Source organism: Rattus norvegicus, chromosome 18, assembly GCF_036323735.1.
Source record: "Rattus norvegicus strain BN/NHsdMcwi chromosome 18, GRCr8, whole genome shotgun sequence".
In the NCBI taxonomy this organism is placed as follows: domain Eukaryota; kingdom Metazoa; phylum Chordata; class Mammalia; order Rodentia; family Muridae; genus Rattus; species Rattus norvegicus.
In genome coordinates this window covers 42,281,483-42,293,585 of record NC_086036.1, presented here as the reverse complement: position 1 = coordinate 42,293,585, position 12,103 = coordinate 42,281,483, and the positions used below count along the sequence as shown (strand labels likewise).

The 12,103-nt window shown below is 43.2% G+C and overlaps 1 protein-coding gene and 1 long non-coding RNA gene across 8 annotated transcripts in view; one reads left to right on the top strand and one right to left on the bottom strand.

Moving 5' to 3' along the window:
- Sema6a (semaphorin 6A) overlaps positions 1-12,103 on the top strand; it is a 121,314-nt gene that overhangs the window by 64,955 nt on the left and 44,256 nt on the right. For all 6 annotated transcript variants that reach the window (NM_001372354.1, NM_001108430.2, XM_063277473.1 and 3 more), the window contains 5 exon segments: positions 3,506-3,566; positions 4,470-4,532; positions 5,242-5,343; positions 9,569-9,659; positions 11,599-11,718. In NM_001372354.1, the coding sequence (NP_001359283.1) occupies positions 3,506-3,566; positions 4,470-4,532; positions 5,242-5,343; positions 9,569-9,659; positions 11,599-11,718 (437 nt within the window).
- The window catches only part of LOC134482944 (uncharacterized), a 74,357-nt gene continuing 67,596 nt past the window's right edge, over positions 5,343-12,103 (bottom strand). For both annotated transcript variants that reach the window (XR_010059698.1, XR_010059699.1), the window contains exons 2-3: positions 10,825-10,982; positions 5,343-8,502 (exon numbers count right to left, since the gene is read on the bottom strand). This is a non-coding gene — a long non-coding RNA (uncharacterized LOC134482944). The remainder of the gene's footprint in view (positions 8,503-10,824; positions 10,983-12,103) is intronic.

Genomic DNA, 12,103 nt, shown 5'->3' with positions numbered 1-12,103 from the left:
ATTATACAGTGTGCAGAGATCTGTGTCTATTATACCTTGTTGTATGTTTGCATTGGATATTTGCCATTTCTTTGAACGAGTGGTAGTGTGAGCAGAGAAAGTATAATACTGTGTATGTTTCTTAAATGTTGTATATCTGGCAGTAACAATAAGCTTCACTCGTCCTTGGGAAATGGCATCTGGACACACTGCTATCCTAAAGTGGAGTACAATGATAAAAATGCCACCTAGGCAGGTGTCACATGGTCTTGGGCTTGTGTTCTTATGTTGCTGTGTTCAGCTGCTCCATGGCTTCTCTGGCAATCTATGCCCTCTGCCAGGTGAGAGGTTAGGCAAGTGTCTTCATGAAGCCTGTGCTCATCTGTAGAACCATAAAGAGAAAAATTCACAGGAGGTCCCAAATTAACCTGTTTCCCACAATTCCAACCAGAAGTGAAAGGTCACAAGTGTTGTTTGTGAGTGTCCCAAGCCCAGCTCAGACTTGACTGCAAGAACCAACAATGAACACTTCACGATGCCACTCATGCTGGTATGCCCACATAAGAAAATGGAGTCATAACTTCATAAGTATCAATTTGCTAGATCCTGGAAACAACCTCGTGACAGAGCAACTGCCTCCTCCACGTCCTGTAGAAGGACTTCAAGGGACAGAGATGGGAAATCAGTGGGCCCAATAAAAGCTGCAGGATTTGAACAAGGATAGCATTGCTGTGAGGACCACACAGCCACTCCCTGTCCTGTGCTGCCTATTGAGGAGTGAAACTCTTTGTCCTGTGTTAATAACCGTCTAATAGCTGTTGCCTGAGAGCAGCCTTTGTAGCTATTCATTATGGAACATTCCAGTGAGGTCTCAGTACCCACCTCTTTGGAAGCATGGAAGCTCCTTCTTCAGGATCCTTGTTAATTTCCTACAAGTAGTAGGAGAGTAGTAACTCGAGATTACACTTATAATGTAAAAAAGGAAAAGGCCAATCAAAATAAATGGTTAAGCATCGAACCTGTGAGAAATACGTTGACTCCAGTATCGCCTGTGAATTGTTCTCCTCACAGTTAAGGCACTGGGAACAAAAAAGGTGGAAACGGACAGCCCTTGTAGCCAGTGATTTAGCATAGGCGTGGGTTGCAGGCCCAGGGCAACAGGAACATTTAGGGCCAGGTGTTGTGTAGACTAAGAAGCCTTCATTATTCCAGCTCATTAAAACCAAGACAGTTTCAACTGAACTCTACCTCAAGGAAAGGAAAAAGAAAGGGGGAAAAGGAGTGTACTCCTTTCTAAAGCAATGTAACAGACTGGCCATTTCCTGAAGGTCAAGTGTCTAACACCTTACTTGTTGCGTTTACACTCTACCCAGCCACCTCCCTTCCATATACAGTAAAACAATCTCGAAAAGAGTTTTGTGGCTACCATATGAAGAGCCTTTCCTTTTATTTCACACTTCCCAAAACTGCCCTGAGACAACCAGATTGCTGGTTAGCAACTTAACATGATTTGAATGAAGTTAATTCCTTCCCTGAGGCTCAAGTCACGGCCAAACAACTTAGTATTGTATCCAATGGACTGGAAAAGAGGAAGTCTTTGGATTAAGTCAGTTTGTCTTCAAATGGCTACACTCAAGATGTCAGAGCATCGCATGCATCCTAGGATGTACCTGGGCACCAAGGAATGATCCTTTGCCCTGGATTATAGTTGACCATAAAGCACCATTTCTATCCTCTGGAGCCACATGATCTTTGAGATGTTGAAAAAGATGGCCACTGTCCAAAAGGAGATTTCTCTCATGGAATTGTTCTTAAAAGGTTTCCCAGTTCTCCCAGACAATCGGAGTCAGCAATCCAAAGCCAAGTCCCATCCAGAGCCCTGGGACTGATGGGGTTTGGTGGCAAGAACGCCTTCCAATTCTTTCCTATTATTATCCACTTTGTAAATTCTTCTTTCTTTTTAATCTCTAAACTACTAATTAACATAAACAGACCATGCCAAAAGGGGGCAATCTGAGAACTTTCTGAGGAGCTGCCAATGCATATTAATCAGTTGTTAATTTACAATTCATAGATTCAGCTTCTACTTAAGTTTCCAAGGGGAGAGGGGCAAGGAAAAGCATCCAGTCATTTCAAACACAATGCCAACATCATAGGCAACTCCAGTCTAATGATGTGCCTGACCATAGCGCCATCATAAAGCCAAACAAGTAATAAGCGAATGCAATAAATGGTCTCAAAATTAAAGGGCAGAGTGATGCCAGCCCCCCACTGAAGCTAGAAGGAGCTTCCCAGTTCAGCAGTGTGTAAAGCAGACGCCTCAGTCTTTCCTTCACTACCCTGACACAAATGGGTGTCTTTCACTGCCAAAAGCACACACACACAAGTGCACACACACACACACACACACACACACACACACAAGTGTACACACAGTTCAGGAGCAGGCAAGGAAATCCGTAAGTCTTGCTTTCTCCTTTTATTTCCATGTGACAAACCATTTATGATTTTTCTGTTGTTTTTTTTCCTCTGAAAGCAAAGTAAACAGACTTCTCAAGAATTGAATATATATGTGTAAATGCACATATTTGAATATATATATACACACATATATCATATGTAAATCTTACAAATAATTGCTTTCTCCCCTCCCCCAGCCCCTGAGTCTTTCTAAGTAACAAGAAGGTTTGAGAGTCTTCACAGGAGCCCTGAGGTCCTGGTTTAAAGCTGTGGATAATTTTCCAGCCCCAGGACTTCCTGCATTTTAGAAAAAAGTCAATGTTATTTCAAGGAAAAATGAGCTGTTTGGATTTACCCCTGCTAGCCGCCCCCTCTACTGAGTGTGCCTCTTTTCTTCCTTTTCTTCTCAGTTCCAGACAAAAAGACCCCTTGTGCTTTGCTCACACAGAAGGGAGGTTTAAATATAGCCCCACACCTGAGCTGCCAATTCTGTGTCTCCCCTTCCAAGGGGAGATTGGAAGCAAACTGTAAAGGCAACCAAACTCAGGACTAAAGAAGAGAGTGAACAGAAGCACTACATTTCAACCTTAGCTCAAGTACATTTATACTTCAATTCAGCATGTTCCTGTGGAGGAAAGGGTAGCTTCTGGAAACAATTTTACCTTTCTTCCATCTTGTCTATCAAATTATCAAATGTAGCACGTTGAATCCCAAGCAGCGTGTGCATGGGTTTGAAGATGCCAAGAGCAATGTGACCCTGTATTCCAGCTTCTGAACTAGGGTAACCTTCAGATCCTTCCAAGCAGAGATCTGGATATATGCCTCGATAGTTCTGAGATTAGGAGAATAATTACCAGAAGTCCTCAAGTATCAACCGGATACCATGATAAATCATAAATGCTAAGTATTATTCAAGATAATCTCTTATACCGAATTCTTTCCTTTTTCTAGCATGTGGGCATCCTGTGTTTTAACAAATATGGTCATAGGTTTATCTGTCCTGAACATAAACTTATTCCATAGAAAATGAACTGTCTTAACTCTTATTTCTGGTTTTCTTTTATAGAGACCATATTTACACTGTTGATATAGACACATCCCACACAGAAGAAATTTACTGTAGCAAAGTAAGTTGTTTTTAAAGTCATCTTCCTAAAGTGGGGTGATTAGGAAATAGGTACTTTAAAAGCAGTGATTGAAATGGTGTGGGTGATGCCAGCATACCTTTAGTGAAATATGATTTAGGCATGACTGAGGGTTTATTAGACATTCCCAAACACATATTTCATCAGTGTGTGCATATACATTCGGGGTGTTATGTAATTTGCAAAAAAAAATCTTTTAATAAAATACTGCCATGTCTATCAAAGGAAATACCACTTTTCAAAAATAAAATTCTGTCCCCAAAACATTAAAAACTGTCCCAGTGTTTCAGCCTCAACATTATGCAGCATGAATGTTACTTGACTGATGAGGGTCTGGAATATAATTATCACGCAGACATTTATAACGTCTAACGTGCGCTTTCCTTGGGACTACACATGGGGATAATTTAGTTAAGGAAACTTTGCAGTAGGAGATTTAGCCCACAAATTTACATGAAGGATCACAACCTGAGTTAAATCCCCGTCTGCCTAGAGTGAATGTCCACTTTATGTTTAATAAAATGGCTTCCATATTTTAAGGGAAAGGCCTTCTGTACAAACAGTGATTGATTAACTGAACAAAAAGGGCAGCTACAAGCATTTTATTAAAACGAGCACAATTTGCAAGTTGCTTTGGATATGGTTAAATAAATTTCCCACACTTCTCCTTTATCCTTATCTCAAAAAGGAGAACATCCTGTAGTTTAATGAACAGATAAGAATAAAAAATTAAACAAAAAGTTTAAATTAATCATGGAGAAGGGGGTGTGGAAAGCTTTCAATAAATATATGTTCAGTCTCTAGTTGCCCTGAGGGAGCTCTTACTTCTAAAATCAAATGCAACAACCTCTGGGCTCTAATTGATTTCCTTCTTGATCCCTGCAGAAACTGACATGGAAATCTAGACAGGCTGATGTAGACACATGCAGGATGAAGGGGAAGCATAAGGTAGGCAATTTTCATTTTTCCTGCAGCTGCCACTTCAGGTTACATTTTTGACGGTTATCTCCTGCCGTAGACTATGATTTGAATGCATCTTGCTATTCCCTTTTCCCCAGTAATTGCTTTTTCCATCAACTTATTGAAGGCTTTAATTTGCAAAAATAGCTTGCTCTTAATGTGATGAAACATTACAACATCTGCTAGGACTACATCGAGAACTCCTTGGGCACAGTAGGGATTATGGACTCAGATCTAGTCTCTTGAGTGCCCCATCCCAGTAGCCCACTTCAGAGGCCAGGGCACACCTCCAGCCTGTGGAAGCACTCATGAATAGCAGAGCAAACTCACAGGCTTTTGTGCCTTCGGTCAAATAACAATGTAAAAGTGGTCTTCAATCAGAAGCCTTGCACATCAAGGAACTCTGGAACATCTGGCATTAAGGTTATTTTAGCTCTCTGTTCTTCTGTGACATAAAAGAAATACACATTACCCTTCTACTCCATGTTTGTTATTTACTGTTGAAATAATCATTGACATCCTTTCTTGGTTCACGTTCGCAACAACTTGACCACGTTACTAGGGAACCCAGCTGTGTAACCTTACACTCGGTACTCTCCTCACTGTAACCCTTCTGTTGGTGGATCATGGCTGGTGGTGATGAATGGGCTTTTGTTCTGAGTGGACTCCATTCAAAACAGTTTGAACTCTGTTTCAGGATGAATGTCACAACTTCATTAAAGTTCTTCTCAAGAAGAACGATGACACGCTGTTTGTCTGTGGAACCAATGCCTTCAACCCTTCCTGCAGAAACTACAGGGTAAATGTCATTTGTCTGTTGCAACCACATTGCTCGGAGGTATTTCATGATTTACTGACATCATCCGTGCAGCAACTAAAGGGGGTAATTCAACACCACAAGGGTTTCCTTCGCTTACCCAGCTTAGTGGATTGCTCCAGGAGAGTGATCCTGAGTAGGCTTCTCAGCTTCCTGGTTGTTTAGAATTGACTGACATCTTTAAAGAGCCTTTCTTGTGAAGGTGATTTCTAGAGGCCTCTATTCTTTATTGTTCCAAAGACTGCATGCTTACCACATATAATGGCATACAGATTTCCTCTCCTCTTCTCTTTGTCCCTCCCACTCCTGGATTACCTCTCTGAGGACAAAAACTCACTTACTGAGTAAGGCATTTCTATTGTAAAAGATGTGGGCAAAGCATGCTGTTTGAAACTGTAGACTCTCCTTGTAAGATTTGCAAGAGAGAAATTTAATTCAATTTTGTACCAGCTTGCTTGGCCATGGCCTTACTTGCTTTGGCCTTTGTATAAGAAAAGAAAAAGAGTGGAAAGGAGGAGTTGGAGGATGAAGAGGAGGAGGAGGAGGAGAAGGAAGAGGAGGAGGAGGAAGAGGAGGAGGAGGAGGAGGAGGAGGAGGAGGAGGAGGAGGAGGAGAAGGAGAAGGAGAAGAAGAAGAAGAAGAAGAAGAAGAAGAAGAAGAAGAAGGAGGAGGAGGAGGAGGAGGAGGAGGAGGAGGAGGAGGAGGAGGAGGAGGAAGAGGAGGAGGAGGAGGAGGAGGAGGAGAAGAAGAAGAAGAAATAATTGGCATTAAAGACCCAGGAAATCCAGTGTATGGGTGAGGGGGACTTACAGCTGAGGATCTAGGAGCTCCTGTAGGGTACTAATGCTCTAACATCTTAGCTTCACCTGTTAGCTTTTCTTTGGGCCTCAATTTTTCTTTAGAAAACTTATTTGATTTTTCTCCTGTGGCCAAGCACTGAGACTATCAAGCCAGAGAAGTACTGACCACTAGAAAGGCTAACTCCAAGAGAAATACTACATGTCTATGGAGTTGTGGCACAGATGTTTGTACCCTCACTGGAGATAAAGTGGGTGGAAGCTCTAGCAGGGTGGATGAGAGCCCTCTACAATGGTCCCACTTGCCGATCTCATAGCTGGAACGTTAACACTACCCAGAGACTCTGCCAGGGCAAGGAACACATTCATGATTACTCAAAATCTGAAGTGGTGCATCCCAAGCCAGTGCTTGGTGGGAAAAATCATGAACAAGCCAATCTCTACCTTCTGTCTTAAGGACAGTAGGAGGTCAGACAAATGAAAGTTGAAGCCGTTCTGGATAGTGAGAGTAGCCCAAGCAGAGACACGGCACAAGAAATGATCTGCTGAGCCACTGAGATTTTATCTAGTACTGAAATGTTGGATCTTGAAATGACAAGGGACTGGAAAAGTATGTTGCCCTAGGAGTTAAGGAAAGAACTGGTTCTTTTCAGAAAACTTAGGTTGATTTTCTCTTGTGGCCAAGCACTGAGAAATTCATAGCTAAAAAATGCAAAACCAGCCAACCAAAACAAACAACAAAACCTGTGGGAGGTTTTGTAATTGACAGGGAGGGACAGGTAACAATAGGCCTCCTAGATTGTCTTTTAAGAGTAGGTGATGGGGCTGCCTCCAGTCTAGATGGACTGGGGATTAATAGGGCACTGGGAGGTGGGAGCTCTGTAATGCTGTGGGTTGTGTTGTAGAGGTGTGTTAGTGCTTTTATTGCTGTGATAAGGACACCATGACCAAAAGCAATTTGGGGAAGAAAGAGTTTACTTTGGCTTACAACTCCAGGTAATGTTGCATCCCTGAGGGAAATCAAAACAGGAACTTGGTGATGTGACCTGAAGTAGAAACCATGGAAGGAACCTGCAGACTGGCTTGCTCCCCATGGCTTGCTCACCCTGTTTTCATTTTTAGTCTAAAACTTCCGCATCCAGGCATGGCACCACCTCCAGTGAGCCCCCTCCCATCCCATATTATTCATTAATTTAGAAAATGCCTCCATAGGTCTTCCTATATTCCATTTCTCACAGTCCCTCACCTATAGTAATGCTTTCCACAAGGTATTGTTTATTTTGTTTAGTCTGTGGACCATTCCAAAGACACAAACCAGTACATCTGTTTTTTTTACTGCTTCCTGCTTTGACTTAACTGTAGATACCACCTCTTTAGAAGAAGGTCTCGTATCCCTCTTGAGTTAGGGTTTGAGCAGGTACCACTCAGGATAGGCCCTTTCCACAGCACGGTGCATGCAGGGATCCATTGCTGAATATCAGCCAGAACCACAGACTACAAAGCCTGTAGAGTTCAACAGAAAACTCTTTTTTCAGATAATGTATCTGAAAAAGACCCCTATAAAGAATGGTCTGGTGAGGGAGAATACATTGCTTTAAAGGATGTCTCTGACTTGATTTTCTTTCCCCCAAAATAGTTATATTGTAACACTGTTGTTTTATGTGTTTGGGATATGCAGCTTACAAACACAGGATAATTTAAAACAGGGCCACTTCAAAGTGGTTACAAACAGGAAAGGCCAGCCCCATCCGTGCACCAGAGACATTAGTACAGAAGGTACAAATTCTTCAAGTACCTTCATTTGGGCATCTTGGTCACTGCAGGTGACTTATTTTTTTAGGCTTATCTTCTCAGTCTTCAGATCAGTGGTCTAACTGAGTAGCTCCCACATGAGGACATATCCTTAAGCTTCTCAGTCTTCAGATCAGTGGTCTAGCTGAGTAGCTCCCACATGAGGACATATCCTTAAGCTTCTCAGTCTTTAGATCAGTGGTCTAACTGAGTAGCTCCCAGATGAGGACATATCCTTAAGCTAAGAGTAGGATTACAGTAGAGATGGGAGTGACGACAGCAATGTTAAAGAGATCACTTTTGGACTTGGTGCTGAGCTCTTACCTCCTAGCAAGTTCTTAAGAAACAAAGACAAGACTCCAGAAGCCAGAGCACCATTGGCGAAGGTGGGCTAACCTCTGACTCACGTGAAGTGTTTACTCCTTGCACTCCTCACAGTCACGTGTGGTCAAGGAGATGATGGGTCTGTTCTACAAAGGTATTCAGGAGACCAGGCTCTTTCCCGAGAATACGTTTGCCATCTGAGGAGGGTCCTGCCATCCTCTATAGTATGCTGAAGGGAAACAGAAAGAACCAGGGTTGAGAGGGAGTGTATGCCACTGGCCAGAGCACAGTCACATGGCTGCATCACAGTGCAAGGGACATGGGGGACTGTGTTCTGAAAGACAGAGCAGTGGAATTTAGTGGATAGCTGGAAAGCAGTCACCACATCCATAAATGCCTTTGGTCCTGGCCTGTGTGTTACCTGTAGGGTGAGTAATAGCCACAAGTAAGAAAGACATGCATTGACTTTCTTTCTGTCCAAAAGAAGGAGGAAATCCAGGGTTTCATATGTTCCTTCTCTTTCTTCTCTCTTTTCTCTTTGCCTCTATAACTCCATACTGAAAAAGACTAATATAACTGACAAGCACATCAGTTATAACCTCTTATTCTTTAGTGTAAAGGAACCAGGCTCAGGGTAGGCTCTGAGATCAGCAGATAGCAGCTCTTCCCCTCACAGTTTTTGGCCTACAGAATTCTTTCACCTTTGGAGCTTCCACTTCTCTGCAGTTCATTCTGAGGATGGCCTGGTAGGTGCAGAGGTCATCTGAGTTTTGCTAGGGAGAGTGTTTTTCTCCTTGGCTGATGCCACACTGCTCTGCCAGTGAACTGGAGGAAAAATTCCAGTGTCTCCTACTGGGATTTAATTCACAAAGGAAGGACTCATCAAGGCAAACAAATCCAGAAATGAAGCTCATTCTCTATAGACTTCATGACTCAGGAGATAATTGGGGCAGGTAGATTTTCCCGGTAATTACCTCAGAAATACCTTAGTTTAAAGTGCTTATTTACTGGCCATTCCAGTAGGATATGGAAATCTGTCTGTTGTAATAAGTTAAGAGCCAATCAGACATACTCAAATTCCACACTTGGCTAATTACAGAGTCTTGATCAAGTAACTTATCTCTCGAAGCCTCCTTTTTCTTACCTGAAACCAGTAGATATTCCTCAGAGGACATTTGCAAGGATGCATTTGTAAGGTGCCTATTAATTACTTTGAATGTTAATCATTTTGGAAGTATCAGTTTCTGTTACTGTTGTTGGGACTGGCAGTAATTCAGACTTGTTATTTCATTTAGGTGGATACTTTGGAAACTTTTGGGGATGAATTTAGTGGAATGGCCAGATGCCCTTATGATGCCAAACATGCCAACATCGCTCTGTTTGCAGGTAAATGGCCTGATTTCTTCTCATTACGTTTGTTTTTGCGTCTTTCAGCTGAGAATTCGCTGGGAAGGAATTGTACTGACTCTCTGGTGAACACTGTAATTAGGAATGCCTTTCATTTGAAATCAGGATGGGAAACCAAGTAGTTTTGCTTCTTTACAGAGTCTCTGTCCCACCCGCACAGGCTTCTGTGCCTTCAGGAAAGTTTGACAGCACAGCACTGCATGGGTGAAGACAACTTCAGGCTCAGATACTAGAAAACCTTATGTACTAGAAAACCAGCCACCAATGCAGATTTAATGCTTGCGGTCAGGTTGACTTGGACTCAGCAGTGTCCCTCCTAGCCTTTTCCCTGTTCTCTACTACCTTCTTTATGAGACAGCTGTTCTCACAACCTCAAAGGCTACACATGGAGCAAGAGGGAGAGAAGGAAAAGGAAGCTTCTGGATGCTTTTTCACAGCAGCCAAACAAGACTTCTCAAATGCCATTGATGTGAATTGGCTACAAGCATATCTCTGACCAAATGGCCACAGTGTCTGAAAAGATAGTGCTGATTGCCTAGGTGGGCCCAGGTTCCTGGTGAACTGGGTATGAAGCAGTAGTAGCTAAGAGGCCATCCTTTTCTTATTTAGTAGGGTTTTTGTATATGAGTAGGTTTTAATTGGGGAGTGTATTTAGGAAATCATTGCCAGCTGTGTGTGTGGAAGCGGATACAGAGAGAAGCGTTGGTGTGAAGGGATTGATTGCTCCAGCATGCAGTCACACCATCGGCTGCCATTCCCATCAGGACAGCAAACACCTGGCCTAGGCTAGCTCAGAAGGTAGCTTGTAGACAGGCATTTTCTATCTGTATATTTGTGCAGCAAATGCATGCCTGGTGCCTCTGGAGGCCTGAAAGGGGCATCAGATCCCATGGGACTAGAGTTACAGATGGCTGTGAGCTACAGTGTGGGTGCTGGAAATCAAAGTTGGGTCCTGAAAGGGCAGCCCGTGTTTTCCATTGCTCAGTGCTCTCACTATCTCCCACTCAGGTAAACTGTCTAAACTTTGAGTACACTTGATTTCTGTTCAGTTAACACAGTTCTTATTTTTCTTAACTATCTCGTTTGGTTTGGGGTTGCAGAATATTTGCTAATCCAGAAAAGAGACAGAAGTTCAGTGACTCACTTTCAGCTTTCTTTGCTGTCTTTGCTTTTGGACATGCCCTCGAGCTTGTCTCCCACAGCAGAGAATTTCTGAAGAAAGGCCGGTTTTTTTCTCAGCTCTCTCCACACCTTCATCCTTTGCTTTGGCCACTTGCACAGCACAGGGCTTCCATTTTGTGACTTTGGAAATCCAGAAGGAAAGGTCTGTTATTTAAGCTAGATTGGCAGGACTTACTGAATCACATGACTAAGGAAAAGAGACTGAGTCTTGGGACAAAAGAAGTCATCTGGTTAACCATTAGTCTTTGAACCCTCTCCGTTCATCCCACGCCGAGTCAGGCTTGGGCCATCCCTATTTCCGAATGGAATTAAAACCTGTGTTGATAAAAATCACTTTCTTGTTTCTCAGGGTTCCCTCCTAAGCCAAGTGACCATGGCGTGGTGGCGGCTGTAGCAGCGGCCAAGGGTCCTTGGCCTTGAGCTTGCAGTCAAGGTCCATGTAATCAAGTGAAGCAAATAGCATATTTCATTTGCCCTGTTCCCTGAGCTGCTGCGGCTGCCACTGCTGCTTAGGAAAAATTGCTGTGCAATTTAAAAACGAAAAATGTTTCATTTCTCGTGATCCTAATTCAAAATGGGGGGGGGGGCGCAAGCTTTTTCCTAGCGACTCTTGAATGTTTCCCAGTTGTCCTATCTCATTTGCCTGATGCCTGAAAGCAGACTGGGGGATGTCTTTGCTGTCCCCAGTCCCCGCCTTGCTCAGTACCCTGTTCAACTCCCTCCTTTTTCTCCTAAGATGGGAAACTGTACTCGGCCACAGTGACTGACTTTCTGGCCATTGATGCGGTCATTTACAGGAGCCTTGGAGACAGTCCTACCCTCAGGACTGTCAAGCATGATTCAAAGTGGTTGAAAGGTGAGCAGTTAAAAGGAGAGAGGGAGGAGGGGATGCATACCTCATAAGAGATGTAGTCTGGAAGGACCAGACCGTGGATTCATTTTAGTAATGGTTTCTGACAGACAAAACCATGTAAATTGCATCTTTTGCTCTCAACTGATTTATTTACCTCCCTTTTCCCCTTCCCACGAGCTTCTGGAGTACTAACAAAACTACCAGTGCTGAGACAATAGACTAGGCCACATTCATCTTTCCCTAACTCAAATTCATTTCAGAGTCCCCAATGAAAAGAGCTGAACAGAACATTCATGAAAAGGAACGGGGGGGGGGGGGGCTGGAGGTGGTGGGGAACAGGAAAGGGGCTATTCAGATCCCTGAGTGAGTCAGCGTGATGGAGCAATGT